Source organism: Parasteatoda tepidariorum, chromosome 2 (genome assembly GCF_043381705.1).
Source record: "Parasteatoda tepidariorum isolate YZ-2023 chromosome 2, CAS_Ptep_4.0, whole genome shotgun sequence".
Classification (NCBI taxonomy): Eukaryota; Metazoa; Arthropoda; class Arachnida; order Araneae; family Theridiidae; genus Parasteatoda; species Parasteatoda tepidariorum.
Window position 1 is genome coordinate 48,541,601 of NC_092205.1, and position 25,760 is coordinate 48,567,360.

The 25,760-nt window shown below is 29.3% G+C and overlaps 1 protein-coding gene across 1 annotated transcript in view; it reads right to left on the reverse strand.

Annotated features, from left to right (window-relative positions):
• The window catches only part of LOC107454627 (guanine nucleotide exchange factor DBS), a 116,455-nt gene extending 93,158 nt beyond the window's left edge, over positions 1-23,297 (reverse strand). The window contains exons 1-2 of the mRNA XM_016071876.4: positions 23,151-23,297; positions 4,839-5,732 (exon numbers count right to left, since the gene is read on the reverse strand). Of these exons, the coding sequence (XP_015927362.1) occupies positions 4,839-5,142 (304 nt within the window). The 5' untranslated portion in view covers positions 5,143-5,732; positions 23,151-23,297. The remainder of the gene's footprint in view (positions 1-4,838; positions 5,733-23,150) is intronic.
• Between the last annotated feature and the right edge of the window lie 2,463 nt (positions 23,298-25,760).

The window sequence follows — 25,760 nt, forward strand, 5'->3', positions numbered from 1 at the left end:
TTTGATAACTAGCTTCAGGAATACGATTATGAGTTGATGTGCGAGCAGTAAATAGAGACTTTACTGTTGTCCTCTTTTCGAAATTTTTTTTATAAGTAATTCAAATCTGAATTAATATGAGCATTATGTTTCGCCTTCAAATGCGCCTCAAGATGATTCATTGATTCGTTGGTCAAGCATTGCTGGCATAAAAGACAAAACGGAAACCTCTCATCGTGGACAGCAGGTATGAACCCAAATTTTAAATATTCCTGTCTGCTTAGTGAGATTTTAAAGCGTTAGGGAGTCCACGCCAAGCCTGCCGCAGGGAAGTTAACTTGATGACGCCAAAACCCCAGTTGATATTTTAGACTCGTCAAACGAATTTATAATATTTATTGGCCGCAATTTTTTAAGAATTTGCTTTTTTCTTTCAATTTTTGCACCGAAATCTAACATTGCATTTAAATGGCCCGGAGCAAAAGGGTTAAACTTGTGTCGAGTCCATTTTCAAATTGCCCCCCCCCCTTAACACTCAAATGGCCCCCTCGTGGGGCGTGGGACCCACATTGGGAAACACTGGTCTGAACCCTATAATTAATAAATAAATGAGAAAAAAATATGTCCTACGGTGTTAAATCGCATGATCTGAGCAGCTATTCTAATTCCCAGATGAGGAAATTACACGACTAGCGATTAATTGAACAACAGAGTTGGATCTTAAATGAAAAAGCGAACGAGAGAAGGAAAAAAAAAACGAAAAATTCGAGTTTAAGATTTACTTAAAAAAATTAAAGGAAAAGAGAATTTCCAATAGTATTGTATGAAAATTTCTCTTCAAAGGGTACAGTTAATTCTTCATTCATATTTTACTTCTTTTAAAAATTTAAAATGAATTAAATAAATTTTGAATCAATGCTGCTTGATTTATTAAAGAACATCTGCCAAATCTGTTAATAGAGCTTTTTTTTTTCTCTTTTATATGGCAACACAAGTATAACTGTAAATTACAGTCATTCAAACTAAATGTGGTACATGTTTTCATGAAAATAAAAATCTACGAGTAAAAGCTAAAAATTTCGAATAAATTAAATAATCTATTTAGTTTTGAGTTAAAAAAAACTTTATAACTCAAAAAACACTTTAGTAAAAATTATCCACAATTTGATTAAAAGAATTTTAGGAATAAAATTTATCATTGACCAAACTGTACACTATTAATAATTAAAAAGAAATAATACAATAATGGTGGGCAGCAGCTGTATATACATTGTTATTATGTTATGTTGTTATTAGGTTAAGTTGTTATTATGTTATGTTGTTATTATCTTCCACCGTTATTAGAATGCTTATAAGAAATAGCATATAATTTAACTTAATAATAATTGTCCACGTATTAGAAAATTAATAGAACATTGCTTATCAATTAGCAATGCAAATGTTAGCAAATTTCATTACAATTAATTTTCAAGATTGTATTATATACGGTATAAGAATTTTAAATAACTGGGCTCGGACAGCTTGAATTTTCGACTTTAGTTACATGTTTTCCAGTAAATGAAAGTGTTTGTGGTTTATGTATCTGAAAAAATTACGAAAGAATTTTGAGCGGTAAGAGTATTTAGTTTTTAAAGTACATTATAGATGGCAGCACTAAAGTAAAAGAGAAGGTTTACGTTTTGTTCTTTTGAGCCAAAAGTTTATTAAATGTAAAAATAAAATAAATGAGTCATAAATTTGATTTAAGACCAACTTATTCATAAAAATCTGAAATATTATTCCTTTTTAAAATTATAAAGACATTGAAAAATTGCTCTCATAGAAGAAGTGTGTATTCTTAAATTTAATTTTACAGAAATTTTTTAACTGAATTTACGATAATTGTTTAATTAATTGTTATTTAAAATTTCCTTATTTAAAAACAACAAGAAATCTATAAATCACTATTTAATAAGATAATAATAATTCATTTTTAAAAAATTTTTGTTTAAAAATGATCTTATGAGTAAGTTAAGAAATGTTGAGTTTTAAGTTTAAAAATATTTTGAAGCTCGTAATTGATTCTAATGATATGGTGAAAAGTGTAAAAGTCAAAATAACAAACTACCCGAAACTTCGATCGATTTTCATGCTTCCTGCCTCAACTATTTGGGAAATAGTTTTCAAGACTGCGGTTAATAGGATTCATATTTCATAAGTCAAAACTCAGAAAACATCAAAAATTAATAATTAAATAAGAAAATTAAATAAATTAAATAAATTAATAATAAATTTATAAATAAGTAAATGAAAAGGTAAACAATAAAAACTGTTCGGACTAGTGATATTACTGTGAATTTCACTTCGGGCAGTACAGTTTGTGAAAACAACGTAAGTGCTTCACAATATATATAGAGAGAAAAGAGGCTTGACACGTATTTTCTTTCTATTGTTGTTGTTGTTTCTAATGCAACTTGCCTATTAACCAGCAAGCCTGCTTGGTGAAAGCAAGCGAATTTAAGACAGAGATTGCGTTTCTTATTTTTAGAGTGGCGACATTTATTTCTATCAGCCACACACACGTCACAGCCCGTTTTTAAAAGTAGTGGACCACGTTACACAGTGGTGCACGTTACACAGTTGTAACGTGCACCAGTCACTATTTATAAAACGGGTAGCATCTTTGGTTTTTGAAGATCGAACTCACGACCTCTTGGACTTCGTCTCAGCGCCCAACCATTCGGGCTATCCCAACCCTCTTTCCATTGTTAATGCTATAAACGCCAAAATAAAATTTCCAAAAACTGACGACACAAAATTTATTTTTGGAACATTTTTCTCGCAATACGTAGCTTATCATAAAAAAATTCCAGATATAAAAAATTCTTAATTTTGAATTTTCTGTCGTTCTAGTTGCGATTTTTATATTTATTGCTCGGCAAGTATATTTAATGTAGACCTTTCGAACTAATTCCTACTACGAACTAATTAATTTTTTTCCTAATTTAGGTCTTGAAAATCTAATCATAAAGTAGTACTATCATAAGGCACATCACACTATTTAATTTTATTTATATTTATTAGTTTATTTAATATTTTTGCTCGCTGTTTACTGCACAATATCTAAATAAGCAACATACACCAGGTATAAATACTTTTTTTATTTATCCACATTGAGCAATATTGATGCAGCTCTTAGCTTAATATTGAATTTCATAAACGCATAATTTTGAATCAACTCAAAAGAAAGGTCTTTTTTCTTTTCCTTTGTTTCGGATGTTTCATTTGATGTTTAATTATCGTTTTAACTTTACATAATATCTACTTCATAACAGTGCTTGACTGATATATTTGTACTGTTTGTGTGTTAGCGCCGTTTAACTTTTCCCCAAATCTTATTCCTTACAAAATATCTGTTTTAATTGGGGGGGGGGGGAGGAGGACGAAATAATTGCATTTTATTGCAATCAATGTAATGGTAGAATTTTTAATTTTAATAATTTAGAAATTTCCTTTTAACCACCAAGCTTCAAAAATTATATCCTTTATCTTATTATGAAATGGATGAAAAAGTAGTTAACATCAAAATTAGGATTTAAAGGAAATTTTTTATAACTACCCATTAAGTATACGTTAATGATTTTAATCAACAGAAATTTGAAGGGTTTTATGAATAGTTTATTAAAAAAGAGAAATAAAAACTTAAACATACGACTTCTTTGAAATGGTGAAATAAAAAAGAAATAAAATTAAAACTAAGAAGCCCCCCAAAAAATGTCGACCGTTTTTCTAAACTACTGGAACCCTATTTTTCAGTTTGCTGTTTTCCTTTTCTCCCACATTTTATTTTATAATTCTTATATTTTGTAACTTTCGCTGAACAACAGATCCAATTTTTCTGGTTTACGACTACTAATGTTCAACTATGTAGCCTTGTAATTTTGAATCCATACCAGAAGACAAGGGAACTCCTGGATTAAGTATTAAAATTTGCCTTCGAGGAGGACTTTTTGATGGAACTAACCCGCATTTGCGTTACATGGAGAGGAAGACCACGAAAACCTCCCACGATTAGCCTGATAGCATGATCCGTCCACCACTGAGGATATTCACGGCAGTACTGTGGTCGGTGCGGAATTCGTATTGAAGGTACCCTAATATTATAACGGTCGTTAAATAGCCGACCCAATTTTAAGTTTGCAACTGCCAATACTCAGTTCCATAGCCTTGTAATTTTGAACCCAATTCAGGAGACAAGGGAACTTCTGGATCGAGTATTGAGAGAAATTTACCTTCATGGAGGGCTTTTTGATGGAACTAACCCGCATTTGCATTACATGGAGAGGAAAACCACGAAAATCTCCCATGGTTAACCTGGGGGCAATGGAACTATAAACCCATGATGCGCCTACCATTGACGTTAACTTTTCGTCAGCATTGTGGTCGGTGCGAGTTTGGTGCGGAATTCGTTTCGACCAGTCATTGCGGGGATTCGAACCCGGGTCACCTCATTGGAGGGCGAAAGCATTATCCCCTGCGTCATCGCGACTCCCCATATTTTGAGTGTCAAGAATCTAAATCGTTCGAAAAAGAAAAGGTATATGTATGCAGAGAAATTACGTTTTTATTGTTAAACGTATTGTATGGTCTGCATTATATAATTAGCACATTTGAGGTTTGGCCCTTTAACCATTAAGACCGATCATTGGATCAAAAAATGCTTAAAACATTCGCATTTATGTTTCGCTTTTGCGCAATGTACAATGCGCTCTGGTGCTTTTTTTTAAACACGCTTTCAATCCAGAAAAATTAAATCATTCGTTTGTTATTTATTTATTTAAAAAGAAAAAAAGAAGCATTAATATTTTTTTTTTACTAACCACTACTGCTGTCGCTATCGTCTGCGTCTCCATGGTAAAATGATTCTCCGTCAGAAAAAGAAAAATTCGATGCATCCGTCGATGTTCTCCTCGATGAAGATGAGCAGTTGGACACAAAAGACGACCTCTTGCTTCTGTTATGGTTTGAAGGACTAAGTTGTCCAGCACTGAATGTATGCCTCAGTGTCGCCCCATAATTCTCAAGATTGAAATTACTTACAAACACGGCACTATTCCTTTTAAAGTTCTGGATGAAGGTGTCTATTTGTTCTTCAATTTGACTGTGAGAATTTCTGAGAGGCATAGCTTCTATTCTATGTTTTCAAACACATTGTCAAGAAGTTCTTTTCGGCTTCGATATTGGGAAAATTGTTATAACTCACTGTATATTATTTCTAAATCATGTCACAAATTTATAAAGTATATATTCTAAGTGTGCTGAAACATTATTTCTAAATCAAGTCACGAATTCATAGAGCATGAATTCCAAGCGCGGTGAAACATTGTTTCCAGTTCATGTCACAAATTCATAGAATATAAATTCCAAGTGTGGTGAAACATTAATTCAAAATCATGTTACAAATTCATAGAGAATATATTTCAAGTGTGGTGAAATATTCTTTTCTTTTTTCTCGCACATGAAAATGTCTATTTTTCAAAACGGTCAAAATGTTTGAGAAAATTACGTTACCATAATTCTCAAAAAATATTTAAAACGGGAAGATTTAGAATTGTCCAAAATAGTGAGGATTAGGGAAATTTCAATGGCAATAACACGAATTGTATATTTTGAATATATTTTTTAGATATCAATAATTCTTTTGATACACATTTTGCTTAAAATATTTTCTGAATTTCGTTTTCCTTGAAATAATCCACAAGTATCTTCGAAATCTGAAAAAAAGAGAAGATGAAAAAATCAATATTGTATTTCTTCCCTAAACATAGTCATAAACTTAACTTAAATAGCAAACAAATTATTAAATTCACTCACACAACAAATCCCTTAATTATGTTACTTTGTGCTTTATCTTTATCTATTTAGAGCTTCTGAATTCCAGAAATAACTCTTATTTCGAATTTTAGAATCATTTCATCTGTAATGATGAAATTTCAATCTGAAATTCCTAGATGAAAATTTTAAAATGTTTGTCTTTAATACAATGTCTTAGTTTAATATTTAGAATATTTTGATATATGCAGTGCAGAAAAGAAAAAAAAAGAAAACATTATAACTTTTGATATATTGATTGGATTTTCACGCACAAGATGCAATCTTAATAATTCGATGGGCTAACCTTAGATAAGCTAATTAATTTGACCAAACGATAATTTAGGTTATGAAATCAGATACAAAAAACTAACGTTTTCGAAGTAAACAAGCTTTTTTTTTACCGAATTTTAATCGGGTACTTGCAACTCGAGAAGAAGACGATCACATATTTTGATTTTTTGGTTTCATTTACAAAAATTATAAATACATATATTGTAGATTTTTTAATGTTAAGTTTCTTTTTTTGCGTATATTTTAAACTTAACGAAGCAAACTGACAAAGTTTTATATAATTATAAAACTTGTATAATTATTGAACCTGTTTATTTTAAGATAATTAGATAAGAAAAATTATTTCTTTTATAAATACTTATTATTTTAAATTTTTTAACTTATTAACTGTCGAAACATTTTTGAATTTAAAGGTAAACAAATTTCTAAATCAACTAATCTATGTAATTTTAAGTAACAAAATCCACAATATTAAAAGAATATGTCGAACAGTTCATTAGAAATAAAACTTTAAAAGTACGACTTTTTTCAGATGGCGAAAGGCGCAAAAAGTGAAGTTAACGTTGACCCATTGATGAAGATGGGACACCATTTGTACAAAAATATATAGTCAAAAATAAGCAGTTTTCAAATTTTTTTTCCAATCATTTTCAAAAATTTATCAATAATTAATTTTGTAAATTAAAAACCTTCAATGATGCATAGCTGAATTCTCTTAGATCTAATTGACAACAAATAAGTGCAAATTCTAAAAAGTATTGTTTGGGAAGGAGCCTTATTGGAAAACTTAACCTTAATGCAGAAAATACACCGGTATTTCATAACTTAAGTTATTAAAATGGTAAATATTTTACTTATTTGACTTAAATTAATACAAAATATTTGAAAAAATATGAAAAATATGTTTAATAAAAATTCTGAGCTAAAGGTTTAAAGGATTTAAAAGCATCTCGAGAGCTCTTCTGACCATACTGGTCTCGACTCCTAATATGGTCCCCATCTCCTACTGGAATCATATTTTCGAGATTGTGGCCTTTCATATTTTGAGCTTGAAATGCCCTAATCTGTTGAAAATGATGTTTTTCTGGGAAAGTACTTTGTGTCTGACTTAGCTTAAAATGCCGTTTGAGCGAATTAGTTGGTATATTTAAGGTAAATCGCTCAAATTTCCGCTTTTCTTTTCTTTTCTTAGCTTACTGTCCACAGAAAATGCAACAACATATGCATTTATAATTCTTGCAATATTATTGATAATTACAGCTAACTATTTCTTTTTAATTTTTAATTAAGAGGAAAAAAGGCATCGAAATCAGATAATTCAGTAAAAAAAAAGTATTTTTCAAAATTTCAAACGTTTTAAAAATCTTGTTTTGACTGTAAGGCTGCATGAATTTAGCCGATACAAAACCATTTAAGTTTTTGAGTTGCATATTTGCCTTACAAACATGCGTGCAAGCATAAGTCACGCACGTTTTTCATATCAGGAAAATGTAAAACCACAGTAATATTGCCTTATAAATAGAGATTTTTGACTTTTTTTATAAGCCGCTTAAAAGTATTTTTTGTTTATAGTTAAAACTTTTGTGAAAAACGATATCTGTACAAAAGTGTATATTTCTTCCTCAATGAAATCAACCATTTTTTCCCCATTTTTATTGATTTTTATCTTAACACAATTATCTAACTGTTCATTTCTTTTACATGTTATTTTACTACCTGAAGACCGAAAACATGTTGTTTCAGATACATGTAGCTCCGTATATTTTAATTATCGTGCATTTAAAAAGATAATAATAAATATATATGAGGATAATTTACTCCCGTTCATTTTCTTCGAAATGAATTCTTATTCCTGATTTGACGAATGAAATAAAATTTCAAAAAATTCAATTGCAGTGAAATTTGGATGTTGAGAGTAATTTTGAAAGATATATGTTTTATGCGATTCATTTTAAGCAAATGGATAAATAAAAAAACTTTTTTTTTGCTTATTTGTAAGCCAGATCAATACGCAGGAATATTTATATAAATATTAAAAATTGCCTGATTTCATAGAGATTTTTTCACCCATCAATGCGCAATACTAATTTTTCTTTCGAATTATATACATTTTAAAACCATTTATGCCATTTATTTAAAACCATAAGACTGCATTTTATTTTAATAAATAAAATGCTGTCTTAGAATGTTTATTTAAAAAAATGAATAGTCTTTAAAACTTACATGTATAATGCCAAAAAAAAAAAAAATCTTTTATTCTAAAAGAAGGAGAAGTGAAGTGATTAGGCCCAACCACGTGATTTAAATATGATTTAAAAGGATGCCTGTAAGTGACGTCGCACATATGTCTCGAACCTGATTGACTTTTGAATCGACAATACCAAGATTTACTTACGATGACGTCACTTGCAGGCATCACTTGCAGTAGAGCCCCTGAATTAGTCCCGACTCATCATCTATTTTTGCTCCAAAGAGCTAACATAAGCACAATACTAACATAACGTTAACTTGTGAACTTTTTTGCTCCAATATTGCTTGATAGGTCAGCTCTGATAGTATAGGAGCCTTAACTTGCAGGTATCCAATTGCATTTAATAAAATATGAGTATAATGCACACCAACCAACAGTGACAAAGCATCTTGTTTCTTTTTTTCAGGACTTCATCTTTTAATTAACGAGGTTGAAACGCTATTTAATTTTTAATCCCGGTAAGACGACGTGGACAGCGCCTGACCTGGTACCCGTCTCTGTAAAGTTCCACCCCACTTCAACGTAAAGTTGACAATGCGACAAAAAATGAAAAAAAAAAAACATTTACGCTGTGCTTTGAAGAAAGAAAAAAAGAAGTTAACGTGGTAGAAACGCTATTTAATTTTCAATCCCGGTTAAGATGACGTGGATCTTATAATATAACTGTTCAAGCTGACGTCACTTCATTTCGAAACGTCATTTCATTTCACTTCCAGTGGCAAACCATCATTCATCAATCAGTTACAGATGAACCGATTGGGGATACGAATCGTCCAATAGGAATAGCGCAAACAACTAATTGTCATTCACAACCACAAAATTATGGATTTATGATTTATTAGATATTTTTGATTTATTCTACTCAGTAATATAGTTTAGCCTCTGGCATCTCTAATGAATTATTTTGAAACTTGGAAAGCAAAAGAGCTAGTGATAAACAAAAGTTGTTGTTTTTTAATAATAATAATTTTGAAAGTATTTCGAGATATGTTTATTCAAGCTTTGTTGAAAAAACTTTTTGAAAAAAAGTTTTTGTATACAAGCAGATTTCCTTTCAACAAATTTTGTTTTGTTATTGCATAGACTTGAGGAAGCGGAAAATGAGATTTCGGAAAAATCTCAGGAAGAATATCGTGGTTGTCATGGTAACCATAAAAGGATTTCGCTTTTGATCACCACGACATTACTTTATTTGTCATAGTTCATAATGATAGATAAAACTGAATTGGACAGTAGATAGTTAGAAATAAAAATATCTAGCTTTACGTTTCCGAAACTTGTCCACTTTGTAAACATGATATTTCGTATTGACTTTAAGATGAAAAAGAAAGATAACCGTAAATGGACTTCTAAAGTTACTTTAATAATATCTTTTGTAATATGATATTTTTAATTACAGAAAATTCATTTTTATCTGGAATACTAAATGAACTTAATAATAGATCTTAACTAATGTTTTTAAACTGAAACAAAAAAATAATTTTGAATATTTTAAATTAAATTAGATTTATTTTGAGATTTCAATTCGCGATCGCAACGCTCGAGTACGCCGTCTAGCGGGAGCCTGTAAATATCAGACATTAATTTATCACGTTTTCATTTAGTTCCATCAAAGTCATTGACTGAATCAGACGCCATTTTTTAGCAGCAAATAAGAAACAAAATTTCCCTAAGGAAAAGGCCGAAGAACTTGAAAAAAATCTCCAGAATATTAGTAAATCTTTCAGGAACAGAACACGCCAAACATTTGAAGAAAAATTCCTCAATAATTTTTAATTTCTATTATCAACAAACTTGCAACTGATGACTTCCGATTTCGGATACTGTTACAGATGTGTGTATTAAGGTAAAATGCATTTCTTCTGTCTTCAATTCATTACGAATTAAAGTGAAGTCAACATTGCTTTCGTCATTCCAGTGAATAAATATGAATTCAGAACATACAGAATTGTAATAGTTATAGCATATTCTTCTTCGTTATAGAATAGTATATATTTCTGTATCCATATAATTCGGAAAACAACAATAAAAAATTATCCAAGTTACTTGAAATAGTGCCATTTGTGCTGATTCTTAATTAATTTAAATCGTTTTCTTGGTAAGTTTTTTTTAATTTTGAAAGAATAAGTTCAACTAGAATTCAGCTATTCTGTTTTTAGCTACATATTCAAATTCATATCAATTATAAAATTTTGCTGTGTAGTATGTTATCTAAAAGTAATGAAGGTATAAACTATGTATCTATTATTTGAGAATAAAGTTTTCAAACAAGGAACTTATCATTTTGGAATTCTCCGGGAATCATAAATCAGGTAAGTGCAATGATTTTTACAATAAAAAATTTGCTTGTAAATATTTTTTTTTCATTTGATGATGGTTCTCTACAGAATGGTTTTTTACGTCTGATTAAGAACTATAAGAATAATAAAAAAAGAAACAATATGAAAGTTTTTATTTCAATGTTAATAATTCTTAAAATCGTTTTTTTTATCCTAAGAATTCTTTATTTTCCGTTTTTTAGTTTATAATTTTTTGATAAAAATTGTTCTCAAAATACTTTTGAAAAATTAAATGGTATAACATTATGTGTTTATGTATACTTCTTGTATATTCCAATGTTTGAAATAATATGATTCAGAAAAGTATGGAATAAAAATTCGGTACTTACGACGTATTAACGCCACCGCCGCTACAGATTTGGCGGTTTTTAAGTGCCGCCAATCTACACTTAAAATTTTTGCGACAGTTCATAAAATAAAACACTTTATTTAAAATCAAAATAGTTAATTGGATTTCGGTGGAAAATGAGCCGATATAGAGTTTAGCATAGATTCAAAACAATCATATCGCCATATGAACTCTGATGAATAAGATTCCAAATGAAATAACATTTCCAAAACGTACGTTTGCCAAGATAAAGTTTTATGTTGTGGGAATTGGTACATTTTCGTTTTTTCGGTAAAATATTTCCCTCCTGAAAAAATAAAATTGCATCTTGTTTTGTTTTTGGCAAATCCCAAAGACGAATATTCGTAGCACTAAAAATGGCGACAAAAAAGAATTTTTTTTTTTTTTTGTTTTTGTTTCGTCAGCATTCTTTATTTTACGTTTCTTAGTTTCTAAATAATGATTTTTATTGAAACTTGAAATTTTTTGATAAAAATTGTTGTCAAAAAACGTTGTTTACAAAATTAAATTTCATAAAATTATGAGGCTTATGTATACTTTTTGTTCATTTTAATTTTTGAACTAATATGATTCTTAAAACTATAGAATGTAAAGTTTAAATGGGCCTTTCATGTTATATCATTAAATTTAGTAATACTATTTCTCGGGCATTAGGTTTTAACTCTTATAAGAATATACATATTTTTTTCTGTTAATGTACAAATATTTTTCCGATGTGTTTTGGATGTTCCTTCTCTAATAAAAAGAGATACCATTTTGTTTTCGGTTGTACAAGAAAGAAGATCAAGCATTTTTCTTTTTTAAATTTAATAAGCCACATTAAAGAAGGAACGTTGCAATGCTACACGCTACATTAACGACGTCTCCAGAGTAACTGAATGACGGTTCATATAGAAATCGCAGGTATGCGTCTCATACAACAACGCCCCCTATAGTTCGTTGCGATCGCGAATTCGGTTAGTGGTCCCCCCATTTTTTTTGTTACAGTGATGTCCAAATCAGAACTAGATCAGTGTTTCACCATCATTCAATCAATTACCATTTGCACTATTCCTATTGGATAATCCCTACCTTTATCCTAATAGAAACGTATTCCTATTGGTTGCACCTGTAACTGATTGATCGTTGATAGATTTCCAGTGGACTAGTAAGTGAAGTGACGTCGACTTAGACATATCTATGGAACCCTAAATGATCAACTTTCTTTTGGTGAAAACCCGACTTTATAAATAAAGTATGTAAAGACAATTTTGAGCAACCTATAAGAGATAACTTTATTTTGAAAATATTTAATAAGCATAGAGGGAAATTTTATCAATAATTATCTTAAACTAAGTTTTATGTCCGAGCTAAACTCGCAGTTGTGGAGCTGCATCAAGATTAGTAATTAATTTGTTTTTGTTTTGTACATAAGCAAAAAATGAATAAAATAAGTGGAACTATAGTTTTCTTCGAAATGAAAACTGCATTGGAAAAAAAGTATGGTCAAAACCATGAGAATATGCTTACACGAGAAGACCAAAAAGCACGGTAATTTTTACCAAAGCGATTTGATAATGATTTTGGTAAAATTATCAATAAAATATTGTTTTGTAATATGTGTTAAAGTTTGAATATGGTAAAATTTGAAAATTTTATCATGATACCTTATGGTGTAAAAACTATTTGTTCGGTTAAATTTATTTTTCAGTTTTTATTTATTTTTTTTTTTTTTACTAAAAGTGTGGTAATAAGAACTGTAATTTTAAAAATTCCAATTTTCGGTAAACCGTTTTCATATGAACGGAAAAATTATCAAGTAATTGGTTGGAATACCACAATTTTTGGTTTTATTACTAGAAACATGGTTTTTCTTAGTACTAGAAAAATCTAATACATAGTACGGTAATTTCACCAGAATTTTTTTTTCGCCGTGTAAAAAGAAATTGCCATTCTTTTTTATTGGCATTTTACTTTAAATAATTTCGTAAAGGCATCAGAAATATTAATTAAATATTAGATGATTGATTGCATCGAAATATGAAAACAGGTTTCCAAAATCATTACGGATTAAAAAAAAGTTCCAATTCGCGAAACTCCCTTAATTACTCCACGGAACACCAGAAGCGTGAAAATCCATTTGGAAACCACTGATCTACAATACAAAATTAGTACATTAATAATGTTCTAAGCCTTTTTTTAAAATTTGTAAAATATAAAAACTATCCGAGGCGATAACTAATTTCTTTAATGTTAAAAAAAACCTGAGATTTTTATTTAAAAAGAAGCATAATGAGTTTCTATATCAGTGAATTTAAATTTTAAAAGATAAAAATCGTCCCTTACCATGAATAATTAATTCCATGAATTCTAAATCAGTTTTAGAAAAGTTTCAGTTTAAATGTAATTCACTGCGAAATGAAACTGCAATTGGCTTATGTCATGAGGAATAATTTTCAACTGAAATGACATAAAGAAAATATAACATATTCAAATCAAATTGTCACACGAATACAAAACCTCATCTGCTATAAATCACATCATGACATAATACGATTCGGAGAAAGCAATTGTTCCAACGAAATCATTTATTGCACTGAATTATTACGAATTTTTCACCTCAAAGCGGAACTACATAATTAGCAGACCAAATAGCTTTTAAACTTAAATTCTTTTAGTATTTGACGCACTGATTAAATAAATGTATTTTTCTCAAAATTAAATTTAAACCATTTTAATATAAGGACTTTTATGTATTATATTTAAATGGTTTAACTAAAAACTATTGTATACGTAAAAAGATATTGTATATGTATTGTATTGTATATGTATTGTATTGTATATGTATTGTATTGTATATGTATTTTATTGTATATGTATTGTATTGTATATGTATTGTATTGTATATGTATTGTATTGTATATGTATATGTATTGTATTGTATTGTATATGTATTGTATTGTATTGTATATGTATTGTATTGTATATGCATTGTATTGTATATGTATTGTATTATATATGTATTGTATATGTTGTATATATATGAGCTAAAAGCTATTGTATTTAAATTGCAATGAGAATTTTAACTAAAACAATAGAGTTAATGCATTTTTTTCTAAATTGTCTTTTCTAAATTTGTCTATTTTTTTCTAAATTTGTATCAAATAACAGAGAATTTTATTGTAATGAAAAATAAACTGTATTACTGATACTTATTTAGACTGGTTAGAATTGTTTGTTGTATTTATACAAATACTTGATTTTGCCTAATTCGGATATGGTGATTCAAATGAAAGCTACATTTTTTTTTCAAAATGACATTTTTAGTAATTTTTTTTTCTCGAAATGTACAAGTTTATAACGCTATATATAACAAAGGGCAGAGTAAATGTTACGATAAATTTCTGGAGGAGTTAAAGCACATCAACAGTTCAGAAGCATTCAAAGAAGCAGTTCATAATAGCAAAGCCCATTAAGTGACGTATGACTACATTTTCGAGCATAGGTTCCTATGCAATTTTAATTCTGATGATGATTTTAATCTAACTTCCCTAGTAGGTTGTCGCAATATTTATGCAACTTATAACGTTTTTTAAACTGGTACATTTTGACAAAAAATAGACTAAAAATGTCGTCAAAAAATCTGTAGCTTGGAAAGAGAAACCGATTTCAGATTTCAGCGGTACAAAAGTATCTAAGATCTGTTACAAGATCTCATGCAACAGAAAATGAAAAAAAATTTTTTTTTTTTAAACTGTGTTCTAGTGTTATTAACAACAATTTTTTAAACTCTGCTTAAGTTTTTTCTATGTTTGTTAGACATAAAAATATTTTAACATTCAGAAAATTTTTAAACTCTTTGTTTTCCTTCCATGATTTCTCAGATTTTTTTATGTTTACCATCATAAAAAGTGATTAAGAGTCTACATTCCATCTTTCAATTTCATTGAAATACAACAAATACTGTATATTTAGATATACAAATCTCCATTTAAATAATTAAAACTATTATTGATATAAAAAAACATTAACAAATTAACTAAAGTTTAAAATAATAGCTTATTTCTGCGACTTGTTTCTTTTATATTTTTATTGGTAAAAGATAAAACGCTGGGGAAGTAATTTTTTGTTGCATTTATAGAAATACTGGAACTTGCCTAATTCGGGGGTGGGGATTTTAAATCTGATATAAGTTTTTCTCCTAAATCTGCAATTTTAGTGGAAATGTACACGTTTAAAAATGTTATATATAACATAGCGGTGCAACAAACTTCTAAGGAGTTACGGCACATCATCAGGATTAAAATTGCATAGAAACTCATGCCAAGAAATGTCGTCGTGCGCGGATAAGGGTGCTTCCCTATTGAGAAGCACACAACGAAACAGTTCATATTAGGGAAAGCGCCCTTAGCTGCGTATGACGACTTTTCTAGGCACAGGATCATATGCAATTTTAATCCGGATGATATGCGTCTGGAAGTTTATGGTAACATTTACACAACCCCCTGTTATACATATCGTTTTTAAACTTATAAATTTCGATAAAAAATAGACTAGAAGGAAATTTTTTAAACATTAATTTGTAGCTTGGAGAAAGAAACCGATTGTATTTTTGAAATAAGGGATACGAAAGTATCTAAGACATGTTAATCTGATGTAATCGAGAAAAAAATTGTTCTTAAGTGTAATTAAAATGACCATTTTAAGATTTCTTAACAGTGTATGATACTTCTTGAATTAGCAAAGCCAGTAAAAAAATATTTCAGTACAAGAGTATGACGAATCATGTTCAAATTGCTGTCATTTCGAAAAAATATATTTGAACTTTTTAATTTTAAAAATACATAACAATTTACATAATGAAAACAAAGTTGAAGTAATAGCTACTCATGTACTTACAAGACTCTTAAAAGATAATTGCAATTTTATTCTTAGTAATTTAAACTATATCTTTATTACAACATTTTCTTGAAGAAATTGCGATAGATTTTGTCTCGAAAAATGCTTCATTATACATATAAAATTCTGCAAATTACCTAACATTTAGTTAAGAGGTAATTTTATCTTCAACGTTATAAATGTTAAATAAGTACCAATTTCCCTGTTAAATGACAGTAAAATTAAAATCTTCTCGTATAGTTTATTTAAGTAAAGCGAATGTATTTTACCTGTATGTTTTAGTTTTCAAGGGAATAATTAATGTCCATCTTAAGTATTAAGTATTCCTGTCTTTTTTTTCCTGTTAAGAGCGTGCAAAGTATTTTACTTTACTGTCTTAAATCACGCAATGTCAATCAAAAATTGCTTTATGTGTGATTCAGTTTTCTTTAGCAAGATCACGAACAGAAAAAAATAAGAATTCTTTTTGGTTCAGAATTTTTGTCACTATTTACTTGAATTCTATTATTGTTTTAAAGTACTCTCTTTGTAATATGTGATTTGTAATCGTTTAATTGCATAAATCATAAAAAAATAAAATTACAGGATAGGTTTTATTGGATACCCTGAAATTTACACAAAAAATAATTATAATAGATAACTCAAATTTTTATTAAAAACTGTAACTTTCTTGTAATGATTCAGAAAGTATATAGTATAGGGTTATATGTAGAATAGCATATCGAGCTTCCGTGGTTTTGCTGGTTCATATGTAATTTACAGAAGTAATTTCGACAAAAAAAAAAAAAAAAAAAAAAAAAAAAAAAAAAAACACTGGTTTTTATAAAAAATTGTTACTTCATTTATTGTTTTTTAAAATCATAGTATAGGGTTATACATTGAATACCATACCGGGCAAATTGCCTCTGAGGTTTTGCTGGCTTATACTTAATTTTTAAAAGTAATTTTGTGACAAAAAAACACAGGCAATTGTTACTTCCTTTACTTATTGATTTATAAAGTACATAGAATAGGGTTATGCATTGAATACCATACCGAGCAAATTGCCTCAAAGATTTTGCTCGTTTATACGTAATTTTAAAAAGTAATTTTGACTAAAATACACAGGTTTTCCTTAAAAATTGCTACTTTCTTTATTGATTTATAAAGTAATAGTTCACGATTATGTACAGAATTCCACATGAGGAAAACTACCACCGTGTATCTATGCATGATTTTCAAAAGTAATTTTGATAGAAAACCCAGGTTTTTATTTAAAATTATTACTTCATTTATTAATTTATAAAATATATAGTACAGGGTTATGTATTAAATACCATACCGAGCAAAATGTTTCCGAGATTTTGCTGGTTTATACGTAATTTTCAAAAGTAATTTTGACAAAAAAACACTGTTTTTTATTAAAAATTGTTACTTCCTTTATTGATTCATAAAGTATATATAGTATAGGGTTATCTACAGAATAATATATCGGGTAAATTGCCTCAGCGTTTTTCTGAGTCGTACGAACACTTAATCGAAATTTTGGGAGACCATTTTTTATACAAATGACTTAACTTCGTTGACACAGCACTCAATTTTTCCTTGCATGCGTATGTGGTTACGATATAATTGCAATTTAAATAAATATCTAAACTTAACAAAAACATTTATGCTGCATCATTGTCTGATTACAAATTAAACATTCTTCAATTTTAAACTATTTATATTTTAGAAGCAGCTTTTTCATTCATAAAACGAATAAAGCATTGCATATTTTTCTTAGATTACCAATAAAAAACAGAAATCCGTATGCTTAGTTTGAATAGATGCTCAAACGAAATCCTTTCTGATGTTTAGATATTTTTGATAACATACTTCTAGCGTGAAAGAGACAAAATATGACACAATAAATATTATTCGATGAATTGCATTCAATAAAAAAGCGGACATTTTCTACAGAAAACATATATCATACCAGGTGAAGTTTAACAGTTTCTAAAAATGTCATAAACCATTCAGTTGCCGAGTTTTTTACGAGCAAAACGTTTTGAATTTTATGGTTCGTTTAATGTTCTTTTGCTTGCTGAAATGTATCACTTATTTTCCTTTACAAAATATGAGCATAAATATTTTTGTTTTTAGTTTTAACTAAATATTTGGCTGTAAGGCATCATTTATACTAATTATTTGGGACATTCTTATGAAAAAGTACTTGAGTTGTTTAAGTAGATTCTTTTAATTCTATTCTACAGCTCGTAAATAATTTATTAGCGGTTATAGTGTTCAGTCTGATGATACCAATTTGCTTATATAATTTATAAAGTTAATATTATTAGTATTTTTAATTATTTTCAAACTACAGTTAAAGGAAGTTTTTATTATTATCAAATGCCGCTAGTCCATTAGGCCTCGGGCTTTTCAATACTTTCCACTTGACTAGAGAAAAAAGATAGAGCGGAGCACTCAGCGGTCGGAAAAACTACATTATTATTGCTGTTTACTACAAATACAACTACTTCGTTACAAATATAGTTAACTACAACTACTACTACTTTTTTTAAATATAGTGACTACAAACTACTTTGGAAATTTGAAACCACTTCACTACTTTAAGGAGATAAACTTTTCTATAGAACTTAATTTACACCTATGTTCAAAATGGTTTTGAATAAGAAATTGTCTTAAATGAAAAATAAGGGAATAATCAAGAAGTATTTATTCATGTTTACATGATCCAGTTCGCTATTAGAAATTTTTTTTTTCGAATTTGTTTATTAACCCTTCAACTTTTTATATCTTTTTCGACAGAGAATATTTAATTTAAGAAAGGCGAAATTATCAAATACTTGCTGTTTTTTAATTGTTTAATGCTCTTTTATTTCCTCTAAGAAATTAAATACATCATAAATACGCTCCCTTCCTTTGAAATAACGTCAATGTTTAACAAGTGTGCCTTAGCATGTGGAAGTGCGACCGAAGTGATTAATTATCTACTTTTCGTAATGGCTAGTTTAAATATTAGTTATAAGTGATAATAAATACGTAATTTCTGTTAAAGCTCTGCTGAGGTCACAGGATTATTTTCATTGCATCCACTGACGTACCCGTGAAGATTTGCACCCATCAAATTTGAAAAATTAGCTGCGATAGAACTATGTTTCTTTTCTAAACTAACGTTAAAAGTAGATGACAGAAATCGCGTCAAACTACTGCTTTTTTTTTTTGTATCGCACTACTCACTTTAAAAAAATGTAGCACACTACACAGCAAACTACGAAAAAAAGTAGCGACTACAGTTGAAACTTGTAGAGAGCTGCAGACTTGTTTATCTCGCTTTGCAAGTGGTCACTTGAGGTGTCTCTCGTATGTTCAGGGGCAAAAGACTTTTGGACTTTGCACTAAATGTAGGACTGCTCAGGCTTCGCCCGAGCATATTCTAAACTGTATCGATTTTAAGATCGACGAGGTTTTTTCAAAACCTCATCTGTTTTTAGACTTCCTGGACATTTTTGGACTTATGGAATTGGTCTAATTGGGATGGACCTCTTGGGGATTAGAAACAACAACAACACTTGTAGAGAGCTACTTCCGATCACTGAGAGCACTCGCATAAACGTCAATCAGTCAGGACTAATCGACCCTTTATGTATATTAAGTACGTCAATATAGACTAATATTGTCAGGGACTAATTTAGGCTGTCCTTATATCTATGAATGTAGTCAATTCCTGACTAGTATAGAAAGACAACACGTCGAAGAGACAACAATGTTTGAACGAAAAAGTCAGGAACAAGCTGTGGTTTAGAGAAGAGTACATTCTAAATCCTCGAAAGATGCGAAACCGTTTCATCGAGAAAGCATTTGGAAATCTTAGCAATATCCGATTTAGTTCAATGGAATTCCAAGTTCCCAGAAGGTATCTGGGGAACCATAGATCCCTTCTTAGCAAGGTTGTCAGCTTTCTCATTTCCCGCAATGCCACACTGGGTAGGAATCCACAGACACTTTATTATGGAAATTCTCAAGCCTAAGTCCTACATCTCAGGATACGGAAGCTCTTGGCCTCTTTATTAGAAGAAATAGCGTGTAGTGCAGAAATTGAGTCAGTAAAGGTAACAGCTCTTTGATAAGAGTCACGTCTTATGTAAAGTTGCTCGATTGTTTCATGAATTGACTGTAATTCTCCGTCCAAATGAGACACGAAATTTCGAACCGGGAGCCGAAAACGAAACTGTTTACAGAAGATTCCAGCTCCAGCGCCCTTTGGAAAGTTAAAAAGCGAGCCACATGTATAGATATGCAAACAGTTATCGCTAAGGGTTGTAGATGGTCTTGAAAGCGATCCTCCGTAGGGTCTCGAAAGAAATATCTGACTTCGTAATTTTCTGGGTGAGATCCAGCCTCACATCGTGTTCCATATACAATTAAAAAAAAGTCTTGTAATTAAAATTTAATATACTTGATCGTATGCTAAAATACAACAAAAATTAAATGAATCATTTCTTATGCCCATTATCGATACAATGCGGAAGTAATAATAACAAGAAATTATTTCTAAATTAAGTTCAATTTGAAAACAAGAAATCCTCTCCATAACTGAATTTACTTATCATTTATTTATGAAATTTGGGTTTCTCTATTAAATAATAATTAGCAGCATAGATCATTTATATTTTTACGCAAGAGAACACAAATAAATTTTGAGCGTATTTCTTAAAATGAATCGTTTGAACTAGAGAATAAAACAAGTTACATTTTCAGAATATAGTATTTAAATCATAATTTGATCTTAATTTTCAGTAAGTATTTACATTAATTATTTTTATTTTGAATTGATTTTTTTTAATGTTTAAGGTGATCAGAGATATCATATAGTAATAAGGGAAACTGGAAAAGCTTTCCCTCGGATAGGACCAGATGGCAAAGAATACTTGGAGCAGCAATGGCTTGTAATAGGCTGTGGTGCCTTGAGAGAAGAAGAATAAATGAAAAATATACTTTTCCAAAAATTCGTTATCTTGAAAAAAAGTTTCATCAGCAGAAACAAGGAGAATATAATTATTCTTAAATGGATCCAGATTAAATGTTTTGACGGCACGAAGAATCGCCTATTAAATTGATTGATTGCCATGTTTCAAACTTTCTTTCATAAAAAACTCAGATATACTTTCGTTTAATTTAGTTAATCTAAGCCCTCCGAATTCCTTTTAAGAGTCGCAGGTGATTTTCACACTTATAACTGTTATGGAACATTTGTTTTAGCATGTTCAGCAAGTGAATTAATTTTCTTTAACAAGCTTCGAATGAAAGAGACCCTTGTCTGTGCTTCGTAGAATAATTTGCAAATCTTAATCTCGTTGATGTTGTGGAGAAATTTCAATTCCTATTTCATTTTCCATTAAATTAGATGGACGAAAGTAAGTTTACTATGGCGAAAAAAGCATTCCCAACTGATTTACGTGTCGAAATTGTGCTGAACAAAAAGTTATTTACGTATTAGGTACTAGCTATATGATCTAAAAAGCTAAATTAGGGTAAAGGGTTAAAAAAAATTTGGTGAGTGAGAATTGGGCATTTTCACAAATAAAATTTTGTTGATTGCAGAAATTGGATTTAATCAATGTTTGTTCGGAACTTGAACAATTTTGTTTTACTTGTCGTTTTTTACTGGATGCATTATCTCCTATGTAATTCATTAAATATTTTTTGTATACTATTTAAAACATGATAAGTGACATTTTGAAACAATTAAATTTCTGACCTTCAATAATTATATTTATTTATTGTTTTTTATGAGATTATATATACATTATTCTGCAAGTTACTAAGCATTTGTGAATACCAATTAAAACATGTCAAGTATCATTTTGAAGACAACTAAATTTCTGACCATCAATAATTTGTTTTATTTATTACTTTTTTAAAATGAAGCCTTTTGTATGAAAGTTACAATAAAGAGCACATTTGGGAATGCTAATTAAAACGTGTTTTGCAATAAAAACAATTAAATTGCCAATCTTTAATAATTTTTATTTCCATTTTTTCAAGGAGTGCAGTCTTTTTTAAGCAAGTTTCTAAGCTCTTGGATTGCTAATTAAAACATATTAAGGTACATTTTGGAAACAATTACATTTCTGATCTTCAATAATTTATTTTATTTGTTGCATTTTATAAGGTGCAGCATTTTTTATGAAAGTTATTTATGAATACAAACTAAAACAGGTTAAGTGCCACTTTAAAAATAATTAAAATTACTGGATATAAATAATGCTTCGATTAGTTGGAAATACAAAATTCTGATTAATTTTTTCTATTCTTCCAATGAGGCTGTTTTCATTGGATGAAGTTATTTTGTTAGCAGTAGCATCCTTACGTTCATATACAGAATTTTTCTAATGCACTAAGATGTCAATTTAAAATATTTTTCCTCTGATTTCTTCAATTATGCATATTTTTCTTACTTAATAATATTATGATATATGCTATAGGTTATAAAGTAATATTTGTTATAAATTAAGATTTAGTATGTACCATTATGAAATTTGATGTTTTTACGAGAATTAATAAATTTCTTCAGGAAAAGCTGCGTAGAACAAATGAAACTCATATAAACAGTTGCAACTTAAATATTAATTATTCTTAACAATTTTAATCAAACTTATAATTATATGGAACAATAAATTTATTATTATTATAAATCAACATAGATCTTTCTATTATAAATAAAATTACAAAAAAGATTAATGTCGATCAAATGAAAAAATTAAATATTTTTCCATAGCAATATCCAATTCCATGAATTTTTTTTAATTAAAAAACTACTTATTTAAATTTTCTCGTTTTATTATGTAGTTTGCATGACAAATCATAAACATTTTTAATGTGTCCCTACAAAAATATTTATTTAAAAATACAAATTTATAAAGGCAACAGCTTCAAATTGATTTCAATGGTAGCGTGAAAAATGTTAGAAACAAAAAGTATTAAAAGTATGCTCACGCTAGCACATAACAGTTTACGCATAGCATCACTGAACCACCGGACGAGTTTCAGATAACAAATATTGTTAACTTAAAATTTAGACATTATTAAAACCAAATAAATAAAACATGGAGCGGCGCGACTAACGATTCGCGCGTGACTCGGTGATGACTCAGATATGAGTAGATAAAATCACTTCTTTTTTATTACAAATTTAAAGCATGACATTAAAAAGTAAAATATCTACCTTTAAGGTTGAAGCAACTTTTGCCATTTCCTCTCAAACCTGCAACATATCCTTTGAAAGAAAGTCTCCCAAAATCACATTTTTCCGGGTGCCAGCTAAAGAGAAAGTGCATAGATTCTCTCGCATTCGCGTGCCATAACTAGAGTTAGACTTTTCCAAAAAAGCACAACAATAAAGAACCCGCATGTTCGATCGATAGAAGGGGATTTCCTGGCGTCTAAGAGCGCCACCCCTCCGGTCACGGGGAGGGAGCGCCGCCCCGGCAAAGGGGGCTTCTGAAGTGGCTTTCGTATCTGGAAGTTTGATGCCCCTGCTTGCCAAAACTGTCTTTCTGGTAGAATGGTAATGATTTTCGCACTCTTCTTTAATTTCCATCTGGAGGGGGAGGAAATGACTTTTATATACATATCTTTCAGTTAGGATAACTTTCTTTTTTTTTTAAATTGATGTCGCTGAAGGTCCATGGCTGCATGGTTAGAAGGGGAGAATTAGATTTCGAACAAAACTGTGAAGATGGAAAGGAATCAGAACACTTTATTTGAAGAATCTATTTTTGCCAAGTTTCCAGATCATTTATTGATAAGACAGAAAGATACTTCAGAAAAGATTGTGCTATTTTTGGTTTTTTCTTTTTCTTTCTATTTTTCTTTAGATGTAGAAGTTTTTTTTGGCAGCGAAATTTTTGAAATGCCAAGATTTGTTTGATGCAGCAGCCAAACTATATATTTCATGCACCATTTCAATTTTTTTTTCTTTTATAAAATTTCTAAGCCTGTTATTTCAATCCAATTTTCCATTTTGGAACTTTTTTAGAAGAAAATTGCTCAGTTTAAAATAGCAACTTACGTTATTCATTTCGAACGTGATTTTAAAGTATTTTCTTCTAAATGACGCTTAAGTCATTTTTTAATGTCCTGTTTCCATTTTATTTGAAGCTTTACTAAGTGGACTTATATAAAATATTAATAAGAAAAATTGTATAAAATCAGAAAGTAAAATACCATCTTTTCACAGTAGTAAAATTGAGTATGGGTAGCAAATATCTTTGCACTAATTATATCTGTCTTTTACAATTACCTTTTAATTACCTTTTAATTAATTGATGTTATTGATACCCGAAAGCGTTGATTCCAAAAAAAGGGCCATTACTAACCAAATACCTCAAGGTTTTGATTCCAATAAACGGCTGTGATAGCCACTAACCAAATTCCAGAAGGATTTGATTCTAATAAGCAGATTTGACCACTATTTTCAATAAACGACTCGTCAACTTCTATCTTCTTCTTATAAAAAATGAGTCAATACTTTCTCTTTTTTTTGTGGCATTAAGAGCATAAATATACAATAGGATTCATTAAAGTAAATCTATGTCAATTTATGAAGTTAGAATTTTAATTAGAATTCTAAAGTAAGTAAGAAACTATTTTAATTTAATAATATTGAGGTTTGTGTGTGTGTTACAAAAATTAAGGTCGCGTTTCTAAATGCTATGAAATGGAGTGAAAAATATTTAATATTCACGAGTTTAGACTGAAATCCAAAGAAGGTTAGCTTTTTTTTTGTTCTTTTTCATTGCAAGTAAATGTTCTTTTCCCCCACAACTAACATTGCTTTCTAACTGATTACCAATGCCCAATAACCCTTAAAAGGGGAAAAAACGATCTAGGGGAGGAAAGGGGAAGAATGCTATGCAACACTTTGGAATGAACGATTATTAGAAGATAAATGCAAAATATTCTATTTAATTTTTTAGCAAATGGTTACTGGTGAAGAAATAGTTTTGATTCAAGTATTCGGCAGTCGTGAATTTTAAAACCAATGATATTTCAACATTGTCCAACATAAGGGATGCCATTTTTGGAAATTTGATCTAACCAGTGATTTTATTAACAGGCGGGCTATGTATTTTGAATAAACTTTTTTCTTAGAAACAAAATGTTTCAGTGTAGAAAAATTAGTAAGTTTTCAAAATAGGAAATGCGTTAAAGAACTGTAAAAAAATGTGTTCGATTTCAGTAACTAAATATTATTGACCATTTGAGCATGCATGAAATTTTAAAACCAAACTTGCAGTCAAAATATTAAAAACATGTTCTTTTTAAGTATCAATGGAATTAGGCTTAGTGGAATTTCAATTCTTACGATAATGAGACCGAAGATCCAAAATCAGTAATTACTAAGGAAAAAAAACTAGTTTAATATCGGCAACAACTGAAAGTTGTTCTAAATAACTTATTAACTTTCGAGTTGAATCATTTAGAATACCTATTTGGTTTATTTTTTCCCAATTAAATGTTTTCCCAATCAAATGTTTCCTTTTACAAACCATAATATATTAATTTGTAATCCTATAACGTTTAAAAAATTTTACAAACAAACTTGTGGATGTATTAAGTCAGAATATTACGCATGTGTTGTTATTAAGTATCAATGGAATTAGGCATAGCGGCTTAATTGTTACAATAATGCGATCAAAGATACGGAATTAGGAAATATAAAAAGAAAAAGAAAAAGTTTAACGATCAGAAAAAATTTAAAATTGTTCTAAATAACTTTCTATTTGATTTATTTGGAATACCTATTTGATTTATCCTCTGCCTATGAAGTTTT